This window comes from Protopterus annectens, chromosome 8.part0, assembly GCF_019279795.1.
Source record: "Protopterus annectens isolate FY-2018-M chromosome 8.part0, PAN1.0, whole genome shotgun sequence".
NCBI classification, from domain to species: domain Eukaryota; kingdom Metazoa; phylum Chordata; order Ceratodontiformes; family Protopteridae; genus Protopterus; species Protopterus annectens.
Window position 1 is genome coordinate 1,475,267,857 of NC_056741.1, and position 25,832 is coordinate 1,475,293,688.

The 25,832-nt window shown below is 44.0% G+C and overlaps 1 protein-coding gene across 1 annotated transcript in view; it reads left to right on the top strand.

Moving 5' to 3' along the window:
• NCAM1 (neural cell adhesion molecule 1) overlaps positions 1 to 25,832 on the top strand; it is a 1,088,618-nt gene that overhangs the window by 250,451 nt on the left and 812,335 nt on the right. Inside the window, exon 9 of the mRNA XM_044079459.1 lies at positions 9,720 to 9,862. Within this exon, the coding sequence (XP_043935394.1) occupies positions 9,720 to 9,862 (143 nt within the window). The remainder of the gene's footprint in view (positions 1 to 9,719; positions 9,863 to 25,832) is intronic.

Consider the following 25,832-nt stretch of genomic DNA (forward strand, 5'->3'; position numbering starts at 1 on the left):
TTACAAGTTATACAATGCTAAACCTGTTTAAGCTGATGTTCTTCGTGTTTCACTGCTGCAGTACTAACCATTGGGTTATCCATGCTGTGGTAGCCCTCAGTCGGTCCGAATACCAGAATCAAGATTTTGTGCATCGGCTGCTGTCGCTTGCTGGGTGACATCAGGACAGCCGAGCTATAAAGGAGAGCAGGCGATGCCATTACCCCAGTCTTTCTTGACCTGAAGCCCATAGTAAAAACAATTCACAACAGTGCCGGTCGGCTGTTTCCAGTTTTCGACTTCAGTTGAAAACGTCTAAAGCGAAGTACCCCATTGGGGATCCTTCCTTCTTCCTTGCACTAACCGATGTCTGAAACAGTCAATAACTGTTAACCCTGTGGAAAGTAAATACCACACCAAGACTTCCATTCTTACTGCATCACTTGCTTAGGCCCTGCTCACGATGTACCTCGCTCTCAGTTCTGTGCCCTCTTTAACACTAGAACTATTCATCATAGAGCTCTGTTTGTAGCCAGTTATTTTCATCTTCCATCTCCGATTACCGATATGGCATCCATCAGTCAGCAAACTGCAGATCTTCTGAAAAAAACGTAAAGATAGAAACAGACCACATAAGTCGAAGTCTTCTGACGACACCACTGCTAAACGGGTCATCAGTTCTTCAGAATTCATTGAGGCGCTTTCGCATCCCCTGATGCCCGACTCTACTGAGACCCTTTCGGTGTCCTGTATGCCGCAGATGTCTGCATTGTCTAACGAGCCTTCGGCTGTCTCTGCCTCGGTTGGGTCCACAGCCGTTAAGCAAGCACCGGCTTCCGAGGATTCCGCTTACACTTCAGATTTCACTTGTAGGCCTTCGCCAGCCCTTCTGACTAACACACTGATAGCACTGAGGGATACTCTTCAAGCCAGACTTAGAGCTACTCCTAAAAAACAGCTAAAAGTCTCCATTCCACTACTCCTTCCCCTCCTCAAACTAGAATGCTTAAAATGTCAAAGGATCTCATCACTTTCATCCGGGGTAATCAGCCCATTCCAGCCATTCCTTCTCCAGACATCCAATCGGATTTAGGCTCAGAGGGATCTGACTCCTTTATATTTGAAGAGGGAAAAATCCTCTTACTGCCTATGAAGATTCAGATGCAGAAGAATCTGTTCCTTCTGCATCACTTCAGGAGGACTTTTCCTTTGGGGAAACCGACCACACCCTCAGGGGACACTTCCAATGGGAATCAATGGATTTCCCTCAATCCAAGAAAAGACTAAGAGAGTTTCTGGACCTACCCCAGCATAGGCCTCTGGCCATCACACCCATCTTGGAGGTGGTAGATGATGTTTACCAAGAATCCAGCCTTACCCCTGACACCCTTGTTCCTACCCCCAGAAAACCTGACAGGTACTACAGGGTACCTGACTCACATAAATTCCTCTACAGAAATCCTATAGCAGATCCAGAGGTGATTACTCAGGGTCCTAAGAGAGTTAAGGCTACCTCTGCAAAGAATCCTACTCCCTCAAACAAAGAATCCAGGGCCCTGGACAGATGGGGTAAAAAGTATATACCTCTGCAACTTTAACTATAAGGCCTCTCAACTGTCAGTTCCATATGTTAAAATATCAACAGCACACTTTGGAACTTTTGAAACAGAAAATTTCTGCTTTACCAGATTTTGCCAACAACAAAAATATAGCAGAATTACTGCACTCTTCATCTTAGGTGGCAAAGCGCTCCTTGCACTGTGGATTCGACACCCTAGAAGCTTCTAGCAGGGCAGTAGTGACAAGATCTGTTATCAGAAGGCATGCATGGTTGAAGGAACAACATTTTTTGTCACTTCTTGGACTTAATGCGCTTGTCATAAACAGCGCTCTTGGCACATAAGGATAGCCATGTTTGTTTGTGTTTATATATACCCTGTATGCAGCAGAATCTGCACGCAGCCTCTCTTTTCAAACTTGAACCGGGGAAGAGCTTAAAGCCTTCTCTTCTTAACCCCATACCCTTCAGTTTCTCCCTCTCTAACATACTCTCATCTCTTTGTTTAGTCCCACTCTCTTACCTTACACCAATCAACAGTGTCCCCACATCTTACACGAATCCTTCTCACCTCCTGTTTAACCATATTGTTCCTAATTCCTCTTTTCCATGCCACCTCATATACATCCTACAAACTCCCTTCCTACCCCCCACTCCACCACTCATCTCTTCTCCACCCATCCAAATCTCACTTTCATTATATATCCCCCTCAATATTTCAACCTAATACACTCCACTACTTTAAACTAAAACTTACATTCTGCTCTTTCAAGTGGCACTCATCCAAATCACTCACTAACCTCCCACAGTCAACTAAGCCCGAACTACAACTACTGTTCACCTCCTCTTACTGCCTTTCCCTAGGAGAAGATATTCGCCCCAACCCTGGTACTAAAACTATTACCAACTCCACTTCCCCTGTCACAACCAGTAGCATCAATACCACTCCTCCTACCTCATCCAACATTACTAACCAAAAATTCCTAAAAATTCTTTATCTAAATGCCCAGAGTCTAAAAAAACAAAACTGCTCTCTTCTATGCTTGGCTTTACCATACCCTGCCAGACATAGTAGCAGTCTCCGAGACTTGGCTAAAACCCCAGATTTCCAACTCTGAAATCCTACCACCAGGTTTTCAGGCTCTTAGATGTGACCGCCCAAACAAAAAAGGTGGAGGAGTAGCCTTCATTTACTCAAATCTACACTCCATTTCTCCTTACCAAAACCCCATTCCTCAATTCAGTAATGCAGAATTAGTCGTGGGGATACTCAAACTGAATAACTTCAAAAGCATATGTCTTATAGCCTTTTATATCCCCCCCGGTAACAACACTACCACCCTAGAAGACATTCTTCTATGGGCTTCAACTAATATTAAGCTCGAGACGTACATATTAGGCGATGTGAACATCGACTTGAACAAAATCAGTGTCACCAATTCATCTATATCTATTAATCTTTTAAATTTCACTCAACTAACTAATAGCATCACAAGACCCAATAAAAAGAACCCCCACAGATTCCACTCTGGACTAGATTCTAGCCTCCCACCCAAATAAGATCTTATACTCAGGTACCTTACCAGACACCATAAGTGACCACTACCCTGCCTTTATCCATCGAGCAACACACTCGAAGCCACAGCCTCACCAATATATCCATACTCGCAACCTCACTAATTTTAATCCTTCAAGTTTCTCTAACACCCTCAAATTAATAAACTGGGATAATCTAAAAACACTTTCCCTAGATAACGCTGTAGATTTTTTCAATACTACCTTCTTAGATATCTTAAATTCCCATGCCCACCTAGAACTAAACGAATAAAATCCAACCCTGCCCCTGGCTATATAAGGATACTAAAAATCTTATGCTACAAAGAGACAAGACCTGGAAACTGTATCACCAACACCAACTCCCTGAAATGCTTCTTAAATATAAGCAACTCTGTAACCTAACCAAAAAACATATCATAAGAGATAAAAAGTGTTACTACACTAAACTTCAGACCAATCACTCCAAAAACCCTAAGCAGTTCCCGGTACAAAAAGAAACCCTTGTCCTGATACCAGTAAAACTGACACAGAATTAGCCACCCTATTCAACTCCTTCTTTACCAACTCCATAGCTGAACTCACCAAGACCTTCCCCAATCACAACTCTTCCTCTCTCCTCAAACCCACATCCCCCACATCCTCCCAACCTCCCAGTCCTAACTGCCCCCCCCACATTTCACCTAAAGCCCATCTCCACATCCTACATAAAAAAAGTCTCACTAGACTTAAGCCATGCTCCCCAGCCTAGACAATATCCCATCTCTCTATCTAAAGCTTGGTGCTGATGACATTGCCATCCCCATCAGCATTCTCATCAGTAGATCCATACAGGAGTCTTATGTTCCCAAACTGTGGCGTGCTGCCTTTATCCTTCTCCTCCATAAAGGAGGTAAAAATAATACTATCTCTAACTTCCGTCCAATAGCCATTCTCTCCCCAATCTCAAAAATACTTGAAAAATGCATCCACCTCCAGCTCATGCCTTACCTTACTGATAATCACCTCCTCACCCCTATACAACATGGTTTTCGTCCTGGACATAGTACAACAACTGCTCTTCTCTCTTTCTTAGACTTAGTAAATCATGCCCGTGATTCTGGAGAAATTGTATCTGCTATCTTTCTAGATCTTTCCAAACCTTTCGACACTGTTTCTCATACTCACCTTCTAAATCATCTTTGTAATCTTAATCTCTTACAGAACACCCTATTATGGTTTAACAGCTACCTTTCTAATAGATCCCAAGCTGTGAAATGGCAAACTGGTACCTCAACCTTCCTGCCCACCCCTACTGGAGTTCCCCAGGGATCCATACTCGGCCCAATGCTCTTCAATGTATTTATTAATGATTTTCATGCTGCCATTCCTAATACTAAAATAGTGCGATACGCAGACGAATCAACATTAGTCTGCTCTGCTCCTAGTCTCCCTGACCTCCTAGCAAAAACTCAGTTGGTCTTTTCTACAAGTGAAAACTGGATGCTTCAAAATCATCTCTCCCTAAATGCTAATAAATCCAAAATTCGTCTTTTCTCACCCTCAAAAACCCTCCTGCTTGACAAACAATCTTTCAGTATCTTTAGCAATACTAACTCCACTATAGAAATTGTCCCTTCTGCTAAACTACTTGGAGTTACCATAGATGAACACCTAAAATTTGACACACATGTTCAGCTAAACATTAAAAAAACTCACCAGAAACTTGGCATGCTATATAGACATTCCCAATTCCTCTCTTCATCTACCAGACAAGCTCTTGCCACCACCTACTTACTACCTTCTCTTCTGTATGGTGCTCCCCTACTTACCAACTTATCCTCTTCCATCTCCTCAAAACTAGAAACATGTTACAACAACATTGCTAAATTCACAACTAAAGCTAATTACTCCTCCCACCACTGCACATCTCCCCACCTGCTAAACTGGCTAGAACTTCCCAATCAACTCAACTTCCTTCAACTCTCTACTACCCACAGACTAATCTTCAAACCAACTCTATGCCCTGCTTTAGCAAATATCTTACCCTTTTACACCCCCCCCCCCAGAGCCCTGAGATCTGCACACCAGAATCTCCTCTCTGTATACAATCGTAAATGTCCTTCTGGTCACCTTCTACTCTCTCCTTCCTTAGCCAAAAGATGGAATTCCCTCCCTTCTTCTCTTAGAATCTCTGAAAACTATGAATACTTTAAAACTTAGCTTCATTCCTACCTTACACAGCACTGGAAATGTAACTGTATTCTCCCTACTTAACCTACTTACTATCTTCTATGTATGCTTCCCCATACAGCTTCTCTACTTATTCATCCACCCCAGGCTGTTCTCCTAAACACCTACCTCACTCTAAATCTAAAGACCCCTTAAACATCTGCCTCCCTTTAAGTCAAATTCAACACCAAATTATTAGTAATGTTTTTCTACCTTAAATGTACACAATGTAAATACTGTATATAGTCCCTGATCTCATCCCCTTACTGAAAACAATTAATCTTTAATAACTACCTATATTTAGCTGATGCAGTGTAACTATGGCAGTCATACCTTTCATGTGTGAACTCCACTTTTATTAATGTTCAACCACCTCTCTAAGAATACTCCAGACACTATAATCTATGCTCTACTAACAGTGTACTTCCCACCTATTTCTCCTCCATTTCTGCTAAACCTCAATATACAACATTCAATTTTTTAACCCTCAGCTAATTGCTTTACCTTTAATTGTGAACTCTTCTCTTGCCACTCTCACTTAATTATTGTACAAATAGTTATCTATACAACTTTGTAAATATGTTTATGAACTGCCTTGCCATTATGCATTTGTACTTTTTCTCATTACATTGTATTATTTCATTTTTGTTTAATTGCTTGTAATATGGAGCCTTTCTCCCCGGGCCTCCACTGAAAACGAGCTCTGAGCCCAGTGGACATCCCCGGTAATCAAACTGGAAATAAATAAATAAATCTCCCAGATCATGTCAAAGCTAAAATCATGGATTCACCTCTTAACAAAGACCGCTTGTTCAGACAGAAAACTGAAGAGGTACTTAAAAAAATGGAAGACAAAGCAAAATCGATGCAAACTGTTAAAGATTTTCTTCCAAGTACTACCTCCTAGGTTCAGCAGAAATTTTCCCTCTAAACACTGGTCCTTTCCTGCACCAAACAGGCAGGCACAAGGCAAAACCCATAGGGACAGACCCACCAGGACTTAACCTCAGGGCCAGCAAAGAACTAAACAGTGCCCCCCCTTAAACAGTAGAGCAGGGAGTTCAAAAACAGCCCTGTATGAAAAAAAACTCTCAGTGACTACCTTTCCCATCTCTGCCTGCCTCCACCACACCAAAAGCTAGAATGAATGCTATCTCTATGCAGAGAAAATTGGAACTGTTTAACAAAAGATCAGTGGGTCTTAAAATCATTGCTCAGGGCTACAAATTAAATTTCCAAGAACTACCACCTCCAATAGGGTACCCAGACCTACCTCCAAACCAGTGGGCTGAAGCAGTAAAACAAGTGCAAAACCTAATATTCCTAGGGGCAGTAGAACCTGTGCCTCCACAACAAGTTGCAAAAGGATTCTATTCCAGACTCTTCGTTGTTCCCAGGTAAGAGGGGTGTTGGCGTCCCATCCTGGACCTATCCTTTCCAAATACCTTTCTAGCAATCCCAAAATTCAAAATGCTTACCTTACAACAGCTTCTACTAATGTTGCCAAACAAAGCTTGGATAGTCACCTTAGACCTAAAGGATGCTTACCTGCACATCCCAATAAGGGAATCATGCAGAAAATTCCAGTGCTTCAGAGCAGGATCATTACACTTTCAATTCTCTGCTTTGCCATTTGGCTTATCTGCTGCTCCCAGGGTATTCACCAAATGTCTAGCTCCTGCCATTGCCTTTTGCAGGCAAAACAATGTACGGCTTTACCCTTACCTTGACGACTGTCTCATACTGGCAGACTGCAAGGAGCTGCTCTTGCAGCACCTCTCATTTGTAAAAACCCTACTTACCTCTCTGGGGTTCACTGTCTACGAAAGGAAATCAAAACAAACACCTACCAGGAAAATCATATTTCTGGGAGCCTTACTGGGCACAGAACAGCAAATGGGTTTTCTGTTCCCAGAAAAACAAAGTTCCCTACAAAAATACTTCACTACTCTGGCCTCCCAAACCCAGCTTTCTGGGTACATGGCCTCATGCATCCTCCTGGTACCTCTGGCCAGACTGCACATGAGGAAAATTCAGTGGTACCTAAAGAACCTGTGGTGTCAGCACTCACAACCTCTGGACACCTCCCTGCCTGTGATCCCTTGCATAAGTCTACACCTTCACCAAACATTACCATCTGAATCTATTCTCAAAAGCTAGGGCTGGGTTTGCCTCTGCAGTTCTGCAGGGCATGCTCAACCAATCTTAAGTTTCTGTCAACCTTCCACCCTTCTCCTCAGCTTTGGGAATCTTCCCAATGGTTAGGACTGCAGCAGAGAGACACAAAGAAAATAGTACAGTTGTGTACACTTACCATAAATGCAGTTGTTCAAGTGTTCTCACTGCTACAGTCATGCTTTCCCTCCCTCCTTCCCCCTGATATCTGCTGTCCTTAGAGAGACACACTCTGACCCCAGGACTACTAATAATTATTAAAATTGGACTTCTTTGGTTGGTTAAGGCAAGAAAAACTGAGATGATGGCACCGCCTGCTCTCCTTTATAGCTCGGATGTCCTGACGTCACCCAGCAAGCAACAGCAGCCGACGCACAAAACTTTGACTCTGGTATTCGGACCGACTGAGGGCTACCACAGCATGGATAGCCCAATGGTTAGAACTACAGCAGCGAGGATACTCGAACATATACATTTATGGTAAGTGTACACAACTGTACTTTTTTTAAAGATCACATGTGGAAGACAGTTGCTACAGTTTACACCCTGCCTACACAGAGCTCTGCAGCACTAAACTGTTTGCTGCAAATGTATTAAACTGTTGCTACAGTTTATACCCTGCTTACATGAAGCGTTACGGCACTCCTGTTTTAGTTAAAAAAAATTCTTCTTTTTAAACTGTAGCAAACTGCTTGCTACAAACGTAGCAAGCAGTTGGTGCAGTTTATACCCTGCCTACATGGAGCACTACAGCACTGAATTTTTTTTTCCAAACACTTTTATTGAATTATCACTTGTGACATATGCAAATTTATATTCATATAAAAGTAGTCAAACTATGTTAACATAACAAACATTATACTTCACATATATTGCTATATAAACTCAGGTTTTAGTTAAACTGAGGTTATTTTAACTTTTAAACTGTAGCAAGCAGTTGCTACAGTTTAGACCACACACAGAGTGCTACATTGCTTGTATTGGACTGCAAATGCAAAACCGGCTTAAGTCAGTATTCCATTAAAGAGAGATTGGGAGATTGGGATCAGCTGATTGTGCCCCCCCAACACTTTGTGCCAGGGGCAGTTGCCCCTCTCACCCAGCCTTAGCTACATTACTGCCTTTTGTCTGCAAGCAGAATCTTAAACAGGTATATTCATCTTGTCACTGTAGTCTAATCTTGATTAAGCATCATTTGTCAGAAAGAGAAATGATTAATGTGCATTTTCTGTAGTAGTAGTAATAGAAAATCTGCAGAACAAGCTCCCACAGAATTTAAGACCGACTTTGACTAGGTGGAGCTTGCATCACAGTAGCTTAGTGGCAACACTCATAAATGTCAGCGTGAGCTCACAGATTTTTACAACGCATGTAGTCAAATCAACTTTTCATTTTACGATATAGTGTGACACTAATAACAAGCATTTTGACCTGTTGCATCTGTCACACCTATTTATTTTATCAGTCTCCTTCTAGAGACACTGTGACTAGCAGTTTAACTCCTATTGTGATATTTCTCAGTGTGCATTGACCTCAGACCATGAACAGGTCACTTTTACATCACACTGGTCTGAGGAAACGATGTGTAAGCAAATGCTTAAACAACTGTGACTCAAGTTCAGTTGATCAAAGTCAATGACTGTAATCCAAGAAGAGTTTTCAAAACTTAGTTTGCTTTGATATGGTTATGTGCCTGGCATTACCCAGCACAGCACTTCATACTCTACTGCTTGTTTTTTCCATGTTTCTCACTTTCCTATGTTCTTTTCCTCCCATCCCCTCTGAATTTTCTTGTTGTTCCCCTCCTCACATTTACCCTCTATATTTTGCAGTTATTTCTTTACTTCTGGGAGTTTTCTCTTCTACTGCAGTTTGTTGAAACTGTAGCATTTGTAGTACTCATGACAGAATTTTTTTTGTTTGTAAGTCAGTATGCTTATTTCCTTTTAACGTAATTATAGACTACGTTGTGTTATTGGTTTAATTTCAGATTGTTTGGAGTGTATGTCTGTTTGAAATGTATTTCCCTGTGTTTGTTGCATAATGGGGAGTTTTTCTTAATTCCTTGAAGTGCATCTCTGTATGTGTTTGTTGTATGCTGAAGCTCTTTTCCTAGGGACTTCACCAAAAATGTGTCATGCACTATTATAATTTCCTGAATAACGAAATAAATACATTTAAAAAAAATGCATAGGAATAATGTTTTAGAAAAATGATTAACAAAACCCTTTTTTGTCCACAGTAAAGCCTTCCATTACATATGTAGAGAACAAGACGGCTATGGAGCTTGATGATCAGATCACCTTGACGTGTGAGGCTTCAGGAGATCCAACACCAAGTATCACATGGAGAACAGCAACCAGGGTGTTCAAGGAGGGAGACCAGGTCTGATCCTAACAAAGATCTGAGATATTGCAGTTCATAGCAATGCCTTTGTGACTCAGGAATGCACAGATCAACTGATTTTAATACCAGTACAGGAGTTTAGAAGTCTTGTATTCTATTACCAGTGTTTGACAATTGGAATTCAGTTAATATTTTAAATCCAACTTTGAAATTAATTTTAAAATGTAAAGTTTTTATTTCTTGCAGCACTGAAATCTGTGTTTGAATTCATTTGGTGACTTCTGTGCATTCCTAGTTGTGATCTCCCAGTTTTCACACCCATGTACACTGTGAGCCTGTAGAATGAGAATGATGTCATCAACAAGTCTTTCAAAACGTGACTGCCCATATATGTGATCAAAATCTGTTGTGACAAGACTGCTGCCCTTCTGAGGTCAGTAAACAAAGCAGGACAAACATATCTCAGATGTCTTGACCTTGAATGTTTGTAGATCCAAACTATATATAATTAATAATAATAATTAAAGCTACATATCTTAAACTACGTGGCAGTTTATTAAAAACAAAATAAGGTCACAAAGAAAAAGCCCCAGAAAATGTCAACTTTTTTTGCTGATGTTTGAGTTTCTTTAAATCCTATTAATGCATATAAAAATGACTTTGATGACATCATTGTGGAGTTGTTTCCTGGAAGGAGCACATTCTTTCGATATATGAGTCTGTATCTTTCCCCTTGTATAGCTTTTTTTGCAGACTCTATGCACCTTTACTGTAGCAGTGTGTTAAAATCTTTAAAAAGCCCAAATACCATTTTATGTATCCTGGTACTGTTTACAACAAACCATTGTTCTGAAGGCAAAAATAATTGGCAGTTTTGGAATATGCTGAAGCTCTGTTTGCTGTATACATACTTAGTGTTATGCAATGTATTGCTCAGGTATTTTGCAGGAATTGTAGCTGAATGGAGCACATAGTATTTCAAAGATGTATAGCCATTAGTATGGTGTTTCCAGCTAAAACACAGTGCTTGTGAAACTATCAGCAGGAGAAGATATAGCTAAAGAATTGAAAGAATGTTACCAGTGAATAATACAATTGTGTCTCACTCTTGAGTGAAAGTGATTTGCTCACTGCATTCTGCTGCTTTGGACAGTGGTTTGTGAAGTTGACTGCCAGGGTTTGAGAACTAACAGAAGGTATCCGACTGAGAGGGAGCGCTCACTTCCTGGTTTGTCATCACACAAGGCTTTCAGCAGGCAGGTATTTCTGAATAATTCTGTTGTTCGTTATATGTTGACATACTGAGGGGAAGACCATCGAAGGACATTCCTATCACCAGGCACCTGCAGAATATTCATAGTTGTCTGTTGCCCTTGGAAAGTGCAAAGTCCACAAGAAAGTTGCTGATGAGGTTTAGATATATTACTTGGAATTTGGATGCACTACAGAAGGTAAAGGGTTAAGACGTAGACACTAGTTAAAATTGAAAAGAATATTTTAAGAAACAGGTTCTTCTGCCATTTGGAAAGCCATTGTTTGTGTAAGGTTGCAGGTTTATACACTTGAGCTGATGGAAACATTAATGTAATGGTCTGCTTTTAATTGTGGTGACTCTCATTTTGGCATTTGCAGGGTCTCTGCTTGACAGGGATGTTGCAGTATTTGCGTAGTTGGTTGGTAATAAACACAGCTGGCAGATGTTTTTTTGGTTGGATACAAGTTGATCTGATGTTGTTAATCTTCTTTCCATTCATCACTGATGGGTTCGGTTCCGAGCCCCTGGAACCGAGTCGGCCTAATACCAAGCTCGCGCCAGCCAAAAACTCTCGAGCTAAGCTTCTACCCACAATGCCCTTCTCCCTATTATCTCAAATCTTGTTTGCCATAGCCGTAAAGCCGCATTTCAGCCAAGCTCTCAGCTAAGTTAAAACTTTTTTATATCTCTTAGGATTTTTTGTCACGATTGTGGTTTATATGGATAATTCTATGTTTTATAGTTATATTTAGAACCTTTCACTCCTGCTTCTACCTGTTTGGTAAACTTTTAAGTACCATTGGTGGTATGGCCTTCTCTCTCTACCCTTGCGGTATTCCTTGGATACCATTGTTGGTATCTCTTTCTCTTTTTTCTGGATACTTGTGTGCTTTTGACGTATTTCTTAGGTATTGTGTGTATTTAGGTAAGTTTAGGTATAGATATAGGAGAATTAAAAAAAAAAATCCTATAGTATCCTACCTTTGATTGTTGTGTGTAATTTTCATGATTTCTGATAAAAAGGGCACATTGGGTTTCAAACATTGTGCTTCTTGTAAGGGTAAGTTTCCGAATAGTGACTTTCATGATGATTGTGTTTAATGTTTGGGGGTGCCCCATCTTTCGGTACAGCCTCCCTGTGTGATTTGTCAAAGTTTTAGTCAGCTCGCTTTAAATGAATGCAAGAATAAGTTGAACCTGAAGGGCCTACTTCTCGCCCTTTTCAGAGGCCATTTCTGCGATGGAGGTCTCACCCCCTCCAGTTAAGGATAAGAAAAGGTCCCATTCGGTTCCCTCTTCACCATCTGGTGACCAGGGTAAATCTGTGAAATCTAAAGTGCCAAAATTATCTTCGGAGCATAAGCATGTCTCGTCAGCACCAACCTCGTCTTTCCCAGCTACGACCTATGTCCGATACTGTCTCTGGCACAGACTATCGACATCACTACGATTACTACGACTTCGGCACTGGGTGCCACTTTGGCACAGTACAAGGCTTTGATGCCTATCTCTGCAGTTTCGATTGAACCTTCCGCGTCAGCTCCGTGTGCCCCTTCAACGCCGAGTTTTATTATGGCCCCGATAAGTACGAATTTGACCCCACTGCTTCTGGTCTCCAAACGTGAGACATCGGTGCCGGTAGATTCCACACCATGGACCAGATACTCTCCATCCATTGAGCCATTTCTTAGGGCAGGTGTACAGTCCGTTCCTAGAACAACCTGACTCCTCATCTGGAGAATCCACTAGATCCACCAGGAGCCTTTCAGACCTTGATGTGGTGCATCTTGTGGACCAGCTGTTGACAGCCAGGGGGATACCCACTCCTGCAGGAGGTGGGTTGATTTCTCCACGGACTCCACCCTGTTCTCCTCCCTTGACCGTACCAGTTCCAAAGCCATCTGCTGTGACATCTTTTTCGGAACCCTCCCCCCCCCATCTCGGCACATGCAGTGGACCTCATTGGGACTCTGGGACTGTCCCTTTGGTCCTCGGTTCCCGCAGAACTGGTCCTTCCTGAACCCAATGATTGGGCTGCAGGCTCCTCGGTTCCTGGCATGGTTGAGAGTATTTCTTCTGCTCCATCCTTGGTGCCTGGAGTCGTGTCTGCACTGATCCTGCTTGAGGCTCCATCCTTGGGAGTGGATTAGATGGAGCAGAGTGTGACCCCGGTTCAGACGTTGTCCTTCTCGGTTCCGGGCTTCCATCCCTCTTCGGGCGGACCTGCTTTCCGTGCTATGGAGAGGGCACTTGCCTCTGGAAGCATGCCACCTATGTCGGAACCCCAGATTTCTCCCCCTGAGCTACAGCTGTCACAGACCACCTCCCCGGGACACCAGGCAGGAAAGCCGCAGGACCCCCCCCCCCCCACCATTGTAGGGTCCCCTCTCTTCCAAGTCCTCCTCAGAAGTCCCCACTGAGGAGCCCCCATGGAAGAGATCATGCAAGAGGAAGCACATAGACTCGTCTGTGGAGTCTGTAACAAAGGACACAGATTTCGATGACGGTGAAGTGTCCCCACGGTCACCTCCTGAGGATGTCTCCTTCAGAGACATCCTTGAAATGTTGAAACAGAGGGGTGACTGGAAGCCCACTAATCTTACTTCCATGTTTCTGCAGGCTTTCCGTGCCTGGCCGTCTACCTCTTGGGTGACCCCACCTGCAGACGAGGTAGTTCAACTCGTGCTGCAGCACACATGGAAGAACCCTGACTCTGTTGAGGCGACCCTTCGGAGACCTGACAAGATACGTTCTCCACCAGAGGATAACCCACATTGATCCAGAGGTTTACCAGTCGATGCTATGGTGGTGGCGGCGGCGGCGGCCAGAAAAAGGATCTCACTGAAGAGAGTCCTACTGTTCACCCGCCCAACAGAGAGTCCTGAGCCTTGGAGAGATTGGGGAAGTGAGTCTTTGCTTCAGCGACCTTTGCCTGAACTACTTGGCACATTTTACGAGGCTCCAAAGAGACTTGATCTCTGAACTCTCTGGAACACTCGCAGGGCAGGTATCTGACGAGGTAAGGGATAAAGTTGCCTCACAGCTCGCAACCCTGGAATCGATCTCCAATTCGTCCATGAGGTTGCTCTCACACGCAACAGAAGGGGTGGCTAGAGCTGTGTGTTCAGGCATAGTTATGAGACACAATGCCTGGATATGTCTTTGTGACCTTGCAGACCCTTTCAAGTCTTCCTTCCTGAATGCTCCCATCAAAGCATCATCCCTTTTTGGCCCCAAGGTGAAGGACACTCTGACTAGGTGTGAGCAGGACGGTAAGACCCTGTCTGCCATAGGTCTACGTTTTTCCAACCCTCAACATTCTTTTTCCAGGAACCAGAAGAGTGGCAAAATGTGGCAGAAAAAATCTCAGGGTCCTTTCTGTGCCACACATGGTGATAATACTCCCAGGAACAGAGAGGGTAACAATTCTGGAAGACACCCCTACCGAGGCAGAGGGGGTCCACATAATCAGGGACCCAGGGATTCTTTCTCTGGGCAGCCTTGTCAGCGCTCCTGAAGAGCAGCTCGATTGGTTTCCTCTGAAAGCAGTCAGAGGTCATTTCTCAATGCACCAAACTGCCTGCCATTCAATAACCACCAATTGTAGGGTGCAGAAGATCATAACCAGAGTTTACACCATTCCCCTCATCGCTTACCCAAAGCTCCCAGCAAACCTTCCCGACATTCCACCCAGTTAAAGGGAAGAAACAGAAACAAGCTGTATCAAAAAAGAGTCATCCAATTAGTCCCACCAGACCAATGCGGATCTGGATACTACTCAAGATTTTTTTTAGTGCCAAAAAAGACAAGGGACTGGAGACCAATTTTGGATCTCAGCAATTTGAACAAATCTGTTGCCCAAACAAAATTCCAGATGGTCACATTTCAGTCCATTCTCCCTTTTCTAAGGGAAGGCAATTGGATGTGCTCGATAGATCTCCGGGACGCGTATTACCATATCAAAATGGACAAACATTCCAGGAGTCTACTTCACATCCGGCTAGGAGTCAATCACTACCAGTTTAGTGCCCTGCCATTCGGACTCTCTACAACCCCCAGAGTGTTCACAAAGTGCATGGCAGTGGTTACAGTTCACTTGAGACTGCAAGGTTTCCAGGTGTTTCCATATTTGGACGATTGGCTCCTTACTGCCCCCACCAAGCTTCGTCTGGTAACAGTCCTGCAATACACCCTTTCACTGTCAAAGCTTTTGGGGATAACTGTAAACTGGGAGAAATCCAGTCTTGCTCTAGTCCAGAAGATATAATTTATCAGAGCAGTCTTCAATACCCGCTCTTGTCTGGTGTCGCTCCCAGCTCACAGACTTCAGAGATTGAGGTTTCAGCTCCAGGTGATACTCTGTCAAAACAAAGTCTCAGTGAGAGAGGTTCTTCAGGTTCTAGGAACCATGGCACCTTCCATACAAATAGTGCCTCTTGTGAAACTGCACATGTGAATACTTCAGTGGCTTCTTCTCTCTCAGTGGTTTCCGAATTACCACCCTCTATGTTTTCAGATACAGATAATCATTTCTTGTAAGCAGGACCGTCATTGGTGGATAAGGCCAGACACAGAACTTTGTAACCGTCCATTCCATCCCCCCTCAGCCCAAAAACATTGTGACCACAGATGCTTCCCTGATAGGATGGGGGGGGGTTTCCAGGGAAAGACAGTCCAAGGCGCATGGTCCACGTTGGAGGCCAACCTGCATATCAGCGTTCTAGAACTGAGAGCGGTGCTGTTAGCATTTTAAGCATTCCAACCTGTTCATGTCCTTCTGTTTCTATGTTGCAGTATTCTAGGTGTGGGATTTCATGCCCTTAGGCGACTCATACGTCGGCTCCTATACAAAAGCTTCAGCTTGGCTGTTGCAGTGTGCATGGGACGTCACACGTAGGGCAATAAACCAGGTGGCTTAAATGTGACGTCTGCTTGCACAGTCCTCAGAACTTTTCGGCCGCAGACGACATTCGCATCATACAATCACTTCTCCACAGACGTCGCATCCTAAGATAAGTAACCCGTTGAGTTTCTAATTTTCTTACTTTTGACAATTGTTCTTGCTAACGCTTGGTTGTTGTAGCCTTTAGCTGATGTCAGGAAAAAAAGGAAAGTGCCAATGCTGGCGCCAGATACCCCATAAAGACGCCCATGACAGGTGTGTTTTTTGCCTAGGCCAGGAACATGATTAATCCTCCTGTGCTATTTGTCAATCATTTGTGCCAAAGACCTTGCGCAGCCGTCTAGCCTCATTAAACCTCTACCTGGAGAATCAGCACCTTAAGCGGTTAGCCCTTAGGATGGATTCTACATCAAAGGCCGCGCCTGAACCCTCACACAAGAATCCCAAGGTTCCTAGGCTTTCTTCGCCTGCCGCTCCGCTTCCAGACGCACCACCAACTGCCGTTCTAGGGGTTGAGGTGTGCTCGGAGGATACGTCGACTGCAGCAACGTCCCTAGTGGAAGCCATTTCGCAGCCGACGACCGGCACGTCCACAGAGTTTATCCAGACATCAACAACCGTCAGTGTCGAGGGGGAACCAGTTTTAGTGGTACCTCCGGCAGGGATCCAGACTTCGGATGTGTTTCTGTCCAAACCCAACACCAGGCCTCTCTCTACTTCCTCCCCGGCCAAAAAAAAACTAATGAAAAAAATGAAGCAAAAAAATAAACGTGCCTCCACCTCTTCAGAAGTCACACCGGATTGGCAGGCCTTCACCTCTTCTCTCATGCAGGCCTTTATGGCCCTCAGGTCTTCAGCCTCAGCCACCTCCACCCTGCCTCTTCTGAGCCCTAGGCATTCCTCTGCTTCTTCTCTCCCATCCACGACCGCTCAAGTCAGGGAAGAAGAACATGATTCTTCCTTCTCATCATCAGAAGAGTCCATTTCTTGTTTCCCAGATTGCCTCCCCCCAGGAGTATTACTCTCCTGATAAGGAATCTGTAGAACGGTGTTCTCCCCCTGAGGACATTACTTTTGGTGAGAACATCACCAAGATGAAGGATTACTTTAAATGGGATACGTCGACACCCAAAAAAGGTACTTTGAGATGCTGCAAGTGGAATCCCCCTCCCCTTCAGCAGTTCCTTCTGTTCTGCCTGCTTACTTGGATGCCTTCAATGCTGCTTTCAAAGCCGCTGACTCCCATCTTCCAGCACCTAAATGTCCTGACCGCTTCTACAAAGTACCAGAGGACCAAAATTTCCTGGTCAAACCACCCTTGGCGGACCCACCTGTTACTGCCACCACTGCAGATAAGCAATCTAGACTGCTGCCCTCTGCCTCCCTACTGGCCACTGACAAAGACAACAAGTACATGGATAGGATGTGGAAGAAGGTATACACTTCTTCAATTTTGGCTTTCAGAGCCATAAGTTATCAGACCTACATGACAAAATATGCATTAGACTTGGTCTCTCAATCCTCCTCCATGCTAGCATCCTTGCCTGACAGCCCCATCAAGATGGACATCTCAGCCAAACTTTCCTTGACACTACAGGTAGCCAGGCATTCCAACAGATGCAGCAGCCGCATCCGCCAGGTCTGCAGCATCTGCTTCAGCCCTCAGAAGGTACTCATGGCTAAGACTCCAGAACCTCCCTGAGGATTTCAAGTCTAAGGTCTTGAACGCCCCTCTGGACCATAATGTGCTTTTCAACAAACAATCTGCTGACCTTTTTAAAAATCTACAAGAAAAAAGCAAAGAATTCCAGGACATCAAACACCTGCTGGTGTCACCCATCTCCAAGTATTATAGATACTACCCTGCTAAGCCCACCTTTGTGAGACATACTCCTCAGCCCTCCTCCTCCTCTTCCAGGGAGAGGAGAGGGGCTAAAAGACCTACCAACTCCAGATCCTCTGCTCCACCTCATCAACCCAGACAGCCCTTTCAGGACAGAGGAGGTCCCAGTAATGCATGACTGCCTTGCCCACCTTCCTCTCTCAGCCCACCTTTCCCACTGTCTTCCCCTTTGGCAATCCATCACTTCAGACCAATGGGTCTTAAACATTATTCAAAAAGGGTACTTCCTGTTCCTGGAAAGAGAAGCCACCCAGAAGAGGCATTCCTCTCATCCCCAAAAATAGGCCCATCTCATGCCACAGGTTCTGGCAGACCTTTTAAAACTAGGCACCATAGAACCTGTCCCTCCAGGACAGGAAGGGAAGGGGTTTTACTCCTGCCTCTTCCTGGTCCCCAAAAAAAGGCAGCCCCTGAAGACCCATCTTAGACCTGTCCTTCCTAAACTTCCATCTTCAGGTACCAGCTTTCAAAATGCTCTCTCTTCCCACTCTGCTGCCCCTCATTTGAGCCAAGGCCCTCATGGCCGCCCTGTACCTAAAGGAGGCCTACCTGCACATACCCATCAGAAATTCTCACAGATAATTCCTGCATTTTTCTGGACCTGCCTCTCATTTCCAATTTACTGCCTTGCCCTTTGGTTTATCCACACCCCCCCGAGTCTTTACAAAGTGCCTGGCTCCAGCCATTGCCTTCTGCAGAACTGAGGGTATACAGATTTACCCTTATCTGGACGACATCTTGATACTGGCAGATTCCAGGGGTGCTCTATTGAAGCATCTACATTTCACCATGTCCCTTCTGCAGAACCTAGGATTCACCATCAGTCTCCCCAAATCCTCTCTGATCCAAAGCCAGGACAAAATTTTCTTAGGCTACAGAATCAGAACAGAGCCAATGAAGGCATTTCTACCACATGACAAGGTTCTTTCTTTGACTTCCCAACTCTGCTATCCCAAAAAGGTGATGGCAAGGCAATTTCTTTGTCTCCTGGGTTTAATGGCAGCGACCATCCCCATGCTACCACTGGCAAGAATGTACATGCACAAGTTATAGTGGTTCATGAAGAACACATGGTCCCAACACCTTCATCCCCTAGAACAGGGCATCCCCCTCCTTCCCTGTCTGAAAACAGAAATCAGTTTGGTGGATCCAACAAGTCCAACTGAACCCACTACAGCCACTCACTCCAACCCAAGTAATGCATACAAATGCCTCAGATTCAGGATGAAGAGCAACTCTGGCCTCTTACAGGATTCAGGAAAAGTGGCATCCCTCTCTTCAGGCCAAACACATCAATGTCAGGAAAATGACAGCAGTCTTCTTAGCTCTAAAGACCTTCACCCCCCCCCCCCTTCTGGTTCCAGGGGTGCTTCAGATTATCACCCATAACACTATGGTGATGTGGTACCTCAACAAGCAGGGAGAACAAAGGCCTATCAGCTGTGCAGATTATCCCTGCTGATATGGGACTTAGCCTCTTGTCTCAACTTAGTCCTGCAAGCGGCCTGCATCCCCTCACAGGACAAAGACCAAGCAGATCTCTTGAGCAGGACCTCCTCGCCTCAGCACAAATGGAGGCTAAGCAGGGAGGTCTTCTTAGACATAGTACACCGGTGGGGTGCTCCACAAGTAGACCTGTTTGCCTCCCCCCAGAACAGGCAACTGCAGAACTTCTGCTCAAAACCCACTCCCCTCTAGCATGAAGAGTGGACGCTTTCAGCTTCCCCTTGGGAGGGGAAGTTCCTTTATGCCTTCTCCCCATTTTCACTCATTCAGAAAGTCCTCCTGAAAATTCAGAAGGACAAACCAAAAATCTTGTTAGTGACTCCCTACCGGCTAAGGCAGCACTGGTTACCCCTGCTTCACAAACTAGCCAAGGGTAGTCACTTCAAGTTACCCAACAAGGTGGACCTACTGACACAAGACAAAGGAACTCTCCTACACCCACATTTACAGATGTTGTCTCTGACTCTCTGGGTGATAAACTTTTGATCCCTTTCAGACACCGCTACTCAGAGGATGTGCTTTCAGTCCTAAGGGAAGCAAGGAAACCTACCACCAGAAAGTCTTACCTGGCTAAGTGAGAAAGATTTGCAAAATGGTGTCTGAACAAGGGAAGGGATCCCAGCTCCGCTGAGGTTCCCTTGGTTCTAAACTACCTGTGTCACTTGATAAAGAGTGGGCTTTCTTATTCTTTAAAAGTACACCTCTCTGCCATGTCACCCTGCCTGCCCCTGGAACCCCCCCTTGCTTGCCAGACTCAACATAAAGCTGTTCCTTAAAGGGGTCTTGCACATGAGACCACCTAGGAAACATATCCCCCCACCTTGGGACTTTAACTACATCTTAGAGAAATTAACCCAGCACCCCTTTTTAACCCGGCTGGGCCTTCTTCCTTACAGATGTGCACATGGAAGATGGTCCTGCTGGTGGCCATCACATCAGCCAGAAGAGTGTCAGAATTGCAGGCCTTAATGGCCTGCCACCTACACCGTCTTCCACAAAGAAAGGGTGTCTCTACGAACCAACCCTGCTTTATGCCTAAGGTGGTCAATGACCTCTCTCTTAGCCAATCCATTCATCTACCCACTTTCTTCCCCTCACGCTCTAATGAAGGGGAGAGGATACTGCACTCCCTGGACATGCACAATCAACTTAGGTTTTACCTGGACAAGACCATCAGGAAGACTAACCAGCTCTGTATCTCCTTCCACCCCAGAGCCCTGGGCAAGGCAGTCTCCAAGCAAGCCATCGCATGCTGGATCAGGAAAGCTATTTGCTTCTGCTACTCCCACCATGGAAAGGAACCCCCAGGGAAATCAAGGCCCATTCCACTAGAGCTGTGGCCACCTCAAGGGCCTTCATGAAGGGCCTAGATACAGCATCCATTTTGGAAGCAGCCACTTGGGCAACTATCCACACTTTCACCAAGCATTACAAACTGGACAAAGTTTCTAGAGCTAGGACAGGATTCGCCAAGATAATCCTGCAGGGTCTTGTAGAACCCTCTTCATTTACCACCACCCTCTCATCTGCATAATCTGTAGTACGGTCCCACACTTAGAATACTGCAACATAGGAGTAGAATGGCATAGAATAGTTGTGTAAAATCTTACCATAACCATATATGTCCTTCTCTTCCATGTTGCAGTATTCCTTCCCACCCACCAATCCCCCCAGGTCCTATTCCTTACCTGTACTACCTACATTACAGTAGGTCTTTAAGTCACACACCTGGAAACAACTGGCATTCCTCCTGCTGGGCCTTCTTCTCTGCCTGCTGGCCTTCAAGTTCTGAGGATTGTGGGTGCAGACGTCACATTTAAGGCCCCTGGTTTATGGCCGTACGTGTGACGTCCCATGCACACTGCAACAGCCAAGCTGAAGCTTTTGTATAGGAGCCGACGTATGAGTCGCCTGAGGGCATGAAATCCCACACCTAGAATACTGCAACATAGAAGAGAAGGACATCTATGGTTATGGTAAGATTTTACTCAGCTATTCTTTCTTTTTGGAACTATTGCAATTCAGTCAGACAATATGTCAGTAGTCTGGTATATCAGCAAGCATGGAGGAACCAAGTCCTATCCCCTGTGTCGAGAGGCCATGAGAATTTGGCAGTGGGCAGTAAGTTCCAACCACTTTCTGATAACAACGCATATCCCAGGGATTTCCAACGTGATTGCAGACAAGTTGAGAAGATGTATTCTCTTGCCTCACGAGTGGTCTCTCAATCCCAAAGTAGCAGCAGAAATCTTCAGCCGTTGGGGCCAGCCTTGCTGCGACCTAATTGCCTCCCCGTCAAACAACAAATGCAGCAGCTATTTTGCCCTATTCCCCCCAAAGAGGGAGTCCTCAAGGGATGCTCTAATTCATGATTGGCCCACGGGAGTGCTGTATGCCTCCCCCCATTCCTCTGATACCCCAATTCATAAAGAAAACCATTCGGTTGAAATGCAAAGTGATCCTCATAGCCCCCTTTTGGCCTCAACAAGTTTGGTTCCACTTCCTTTGGCCTCATCTGTTATGGCGACTGTGGATTCTGGATCCTCTTCCAGACCTAATTTCTCACCCCCAAATGTTAAGTCATCCGAACCTGTCCAGTCTCAAGCTGACAGCTTGGTTTCTCCACTTCCATTAGTCGCCAGGCAGGATGATCTCACCGCACTTGTTCGTGACATTATTCTGGCCTCTCATAAACCATCCACCAGAAGACTATATCTGGACAAGTGGAAATAATTCTCTATTTGGTCAAAGGAAAAGATGCTAGATCCGTATTCAGCTCCAATCACAGCGGCTTTACAATACCTAGCTAAGTTTTTCGAAGATGGAGCCGCAGCCTCTACCATACGAGTACATCTAGCGGCTATTTCAAACTATCATAATGGATTAGATGGTACTCCCCTCATCTCACTGCATTTATGTAAAACTTTTCTCAAAGGAGTTTCTCACATTAGGCCTCCAATCAGACAGTAGTTAAGCCGTGGAACCTCACATTAGTTCTCTAGTCTTTGGCTCAACCTCCTTTTGAGCCCGCAGCGAAGTGTGACCTCAGATTCTTGTTGTAGAAATCCCTCTTTCTGGTAGCCATCATGTCAGCCAGATGAATTTATGAGCTTCTGACATAATGCACCAAAAGACCCTATCTAATCTTCCACAAGGATAGAGTATCACTCCGGACAAATCCATCTTTCCTCCCCAAAGTTGTTTCTGACTTTTCCATCAGTCAGTCTATTGACTTGCCAGTATTTTTCCCAAATGTTTCTAATAAAGGGGAATACTGTCTACATTCCTTGGATGTACACAGACAATTGAGATTTTATTTAGACAGGACCAAAGCAGTTCATAAGACTGACCAATTTTTCATTTCCTTTACTGGCCTAGAATGGAAAATTCTGTCTCCAAGGTCACTTTATCAAAATGGCAAAGGAACTGCATACGTTTCACTTATTTGCAAAAGAACCTATGCCACAGAATATTAAAGCCCATTCCACTAGTTCTCTGACAACATCTGTACTTTTCCATTCCAGGGCTTCTATAGATAATATCTGTGCAGCAGCCACTTGGGCTAAACCCCACACTTTTGATCATTAGAAATTGGATGTGGTCTCCACAGGAAGGGCTTCCTTTGGCTCAGTGGTACTCAGGAACGTTCTTCCATAATGGCCGCCCAAGGATCTCAAGGTAGCTGGGGATTCTGTCCCATGAGTGATGAATGGAAAGAAGATGATAAAGAAGTTATGTTTTACCTTAGCGTTCCCACCCTGTTTCTCTCGCCAAAGGCTCCTGGGGGATACTTTGGGTCCAAGTGGTGTCTTAAGGCATTTGCGCAGAAATGGCCTCTGCTTTACTTGTATATCATGGGGAAACTCGATCTGAAGTAACAGGGAGAAGGGCATTGTAGGTAGAAGCTTAGCTCGATAGTTTTTGGCTGGAGTGAGCTTGGTATTAGGCTGACTCGGTTCGGAGGGCTCAGAACCGAACCCATCAGTGATGAATGAAAGAAGATCAACAACACAGATGGAACCTTATGGTAAGACATAGCTTCTTTTTTTTTTTCCTGGGAACTATAATCACTAAGAGAGTGTTGTAGGGGTGGGGGTGTTGAGTCAAAATGATAGGGGACAGATTAGTTAATAGTTGTGTAAAGTACTTAAGGTGAGGTGCAGTGGTTAGCATTGTCACCTCATAACAAGAGGTTCTCTGGTTTGAGTCCAGGCTGGGATGACTTCTTTGCATAGTCCGCATACCCTCCCTGTGTTCACGCAGATTTTTTGTGGATACTCAAGTTTAATTTCATATTCCAAAGACATGGGTCAATTGGTAATTCTAAATTGTCTGTAGTTGTGTGCAGTAAGGAAAGGCCTAGCAGTCTATTTCTGCATCCCACTTGCCTAAAATGATCTGAGGATGGCAGCTGTTGTTCATAGGGTCACTATAGGACTTGGCAGGATGGAAACTAAAGAGGAAAGTGGAATAATTAGTATTCATTTAAGGTGCTTAATGTACATGTGGATTGTATCATTCGTGTGGAAGATGTTTGTTGAAGGACTGGTGCCTTGAAAATATTTTCCTAAGTGTCTGACTCTAAGTACAAGTACAGAAAATACCCCATCCCTCAAATGTAGTTGACTAGGTACTTATATTGCAGACAACATAATTCTTACTGGAATCTTTCCTCTGTTTTAAACTTAACTTTTCTCTCACCTTTGTTATTTCTGCAAATATTTATAGAAAATTATTGAAAGTGTCCAGTTTTGCTTCATTTTACTTTGTTTCTGATTTCCAAAGTTAGTAGATCTTTTTAAGATGTTTTAAAGGTGTGGTAATTAATATATTTGAAAAGTTCTTCCTTTGTCATCACGAGGTATTAATGAAGAGTTAGTTTGACCTAGTGGGTATAATAGTTACATTAATGACTGGAATGAAAGGTGTTGGTTGTACAGCTGTGGAGTAGTGCAGCCATCTGACAGCATTTATAACTGGTGGAATTTTTTTTTTTTTGCTGTATTGGTATTTCCTGTAATACAACAAGCTTATCTTCTCCTCAGTAATATAACTGTAGTTGCCCAGAGTTTAGCAGGGGTCTTCTAATTATCTGAAGATGAGAAGCATTTCATTGTCAGAAAATGGACATTTTTATTTCCTTTACCTTCTTTGTCACAGCTGAAGGAATCCATAGGAGTCTAGCTGTGGGCTTGGGGGGGCTCGGAAATTAACTATTTAATGAACAAGAGGAATTGACATTAAGTCATATTGCACAAGAGAATATTAAAAATGTAGGTGAGATTTAGCAGTGTGTCTTAGCAGAGGACATATCTCTGAAGTGTACTTCGTTATGAGGAACATTTCTCACTTTGAGTCTAAAAGTCCATGTTTCTCATTGTTCCATTTGGTGTTAAGAATTATTTAACTGTTATTCATGCTAAATAATGTGGAATTGTATTAATTCATCAAAGAAACTTTTTGTAAATACGAAGTAACAAATGTAACTATCCTGTTAGCATCTTAAGACACAGAAGTGTAGCTAGGGTGGCGTAAAGGGGAGCAGCCAGCTGGGGATGAGGTGTCAGGGGGTATAATTGGCAGATCGGTCAGTCATCGCTACAATGACAGTATTCACTTCCATACTGCTATGAAGTGAATTCTAATAATGCTTTACTGTTTTTCTGTATTTTGTAGTCAGGACTGAAATGCTTGCATCACTGCTTTGAGCGTAGTTGTGGGTAAACGTTGTAACAAGCTACTTGCTACAAATTTAGCAAGCAGTTTACTACAGTCTTTTTTCTGTTAAACTTACAGCTGAGGGGAAACACAGAGGACCTGGTGCTCCCAGGAAGGAGAGAGAAGTGCCAGAATGGAGAGAATAAGAGCATTTTTATTTTTATTTTTTGTGTTCCTTAACCTACATTCGAAGAGTCACAAATTGAGGAGTGGTACTAGTAATGGATGTGTCAGCTACAGCTTTGGCAGTCTGTTACCAAGTGTTCCACATTTTGCCCATTTTCTCAAGATTATAATAGGTAATATCCCATATTCTGGAGATAGAATGTTGGGAGCTATGGTAAGGAAGCCTATGGATCAGTGTGTTCTGTAGCATTGCTTCTCCAGGCTTCTACATGGAGTAACTAAATTGAATGGGGTGATGGACTAATGAAGGAAGCAGAATTAGCACCGAGGTTTGTGAGCTGGTATAATGGTTAAGGTGTTTACCTCACAGACACAAAGTACAAGGTTTGAGTCTCACCTTTGGAAAGGAAATTAGCTAGGCTTAAAATGGCCCAGAGTTGGAGATAACCTAATACTTATGCACTATGAACCTAAATTTAACTTTTACTTCAGAAGTGAAGATGCATGCTAAAATTTGGGGGGGGGGGTGCCACTAGATGTATTATTATAGCCTGTTGGACTGTTTACAGCAGGTTAAGTCAAGGGACTATTGTCACTC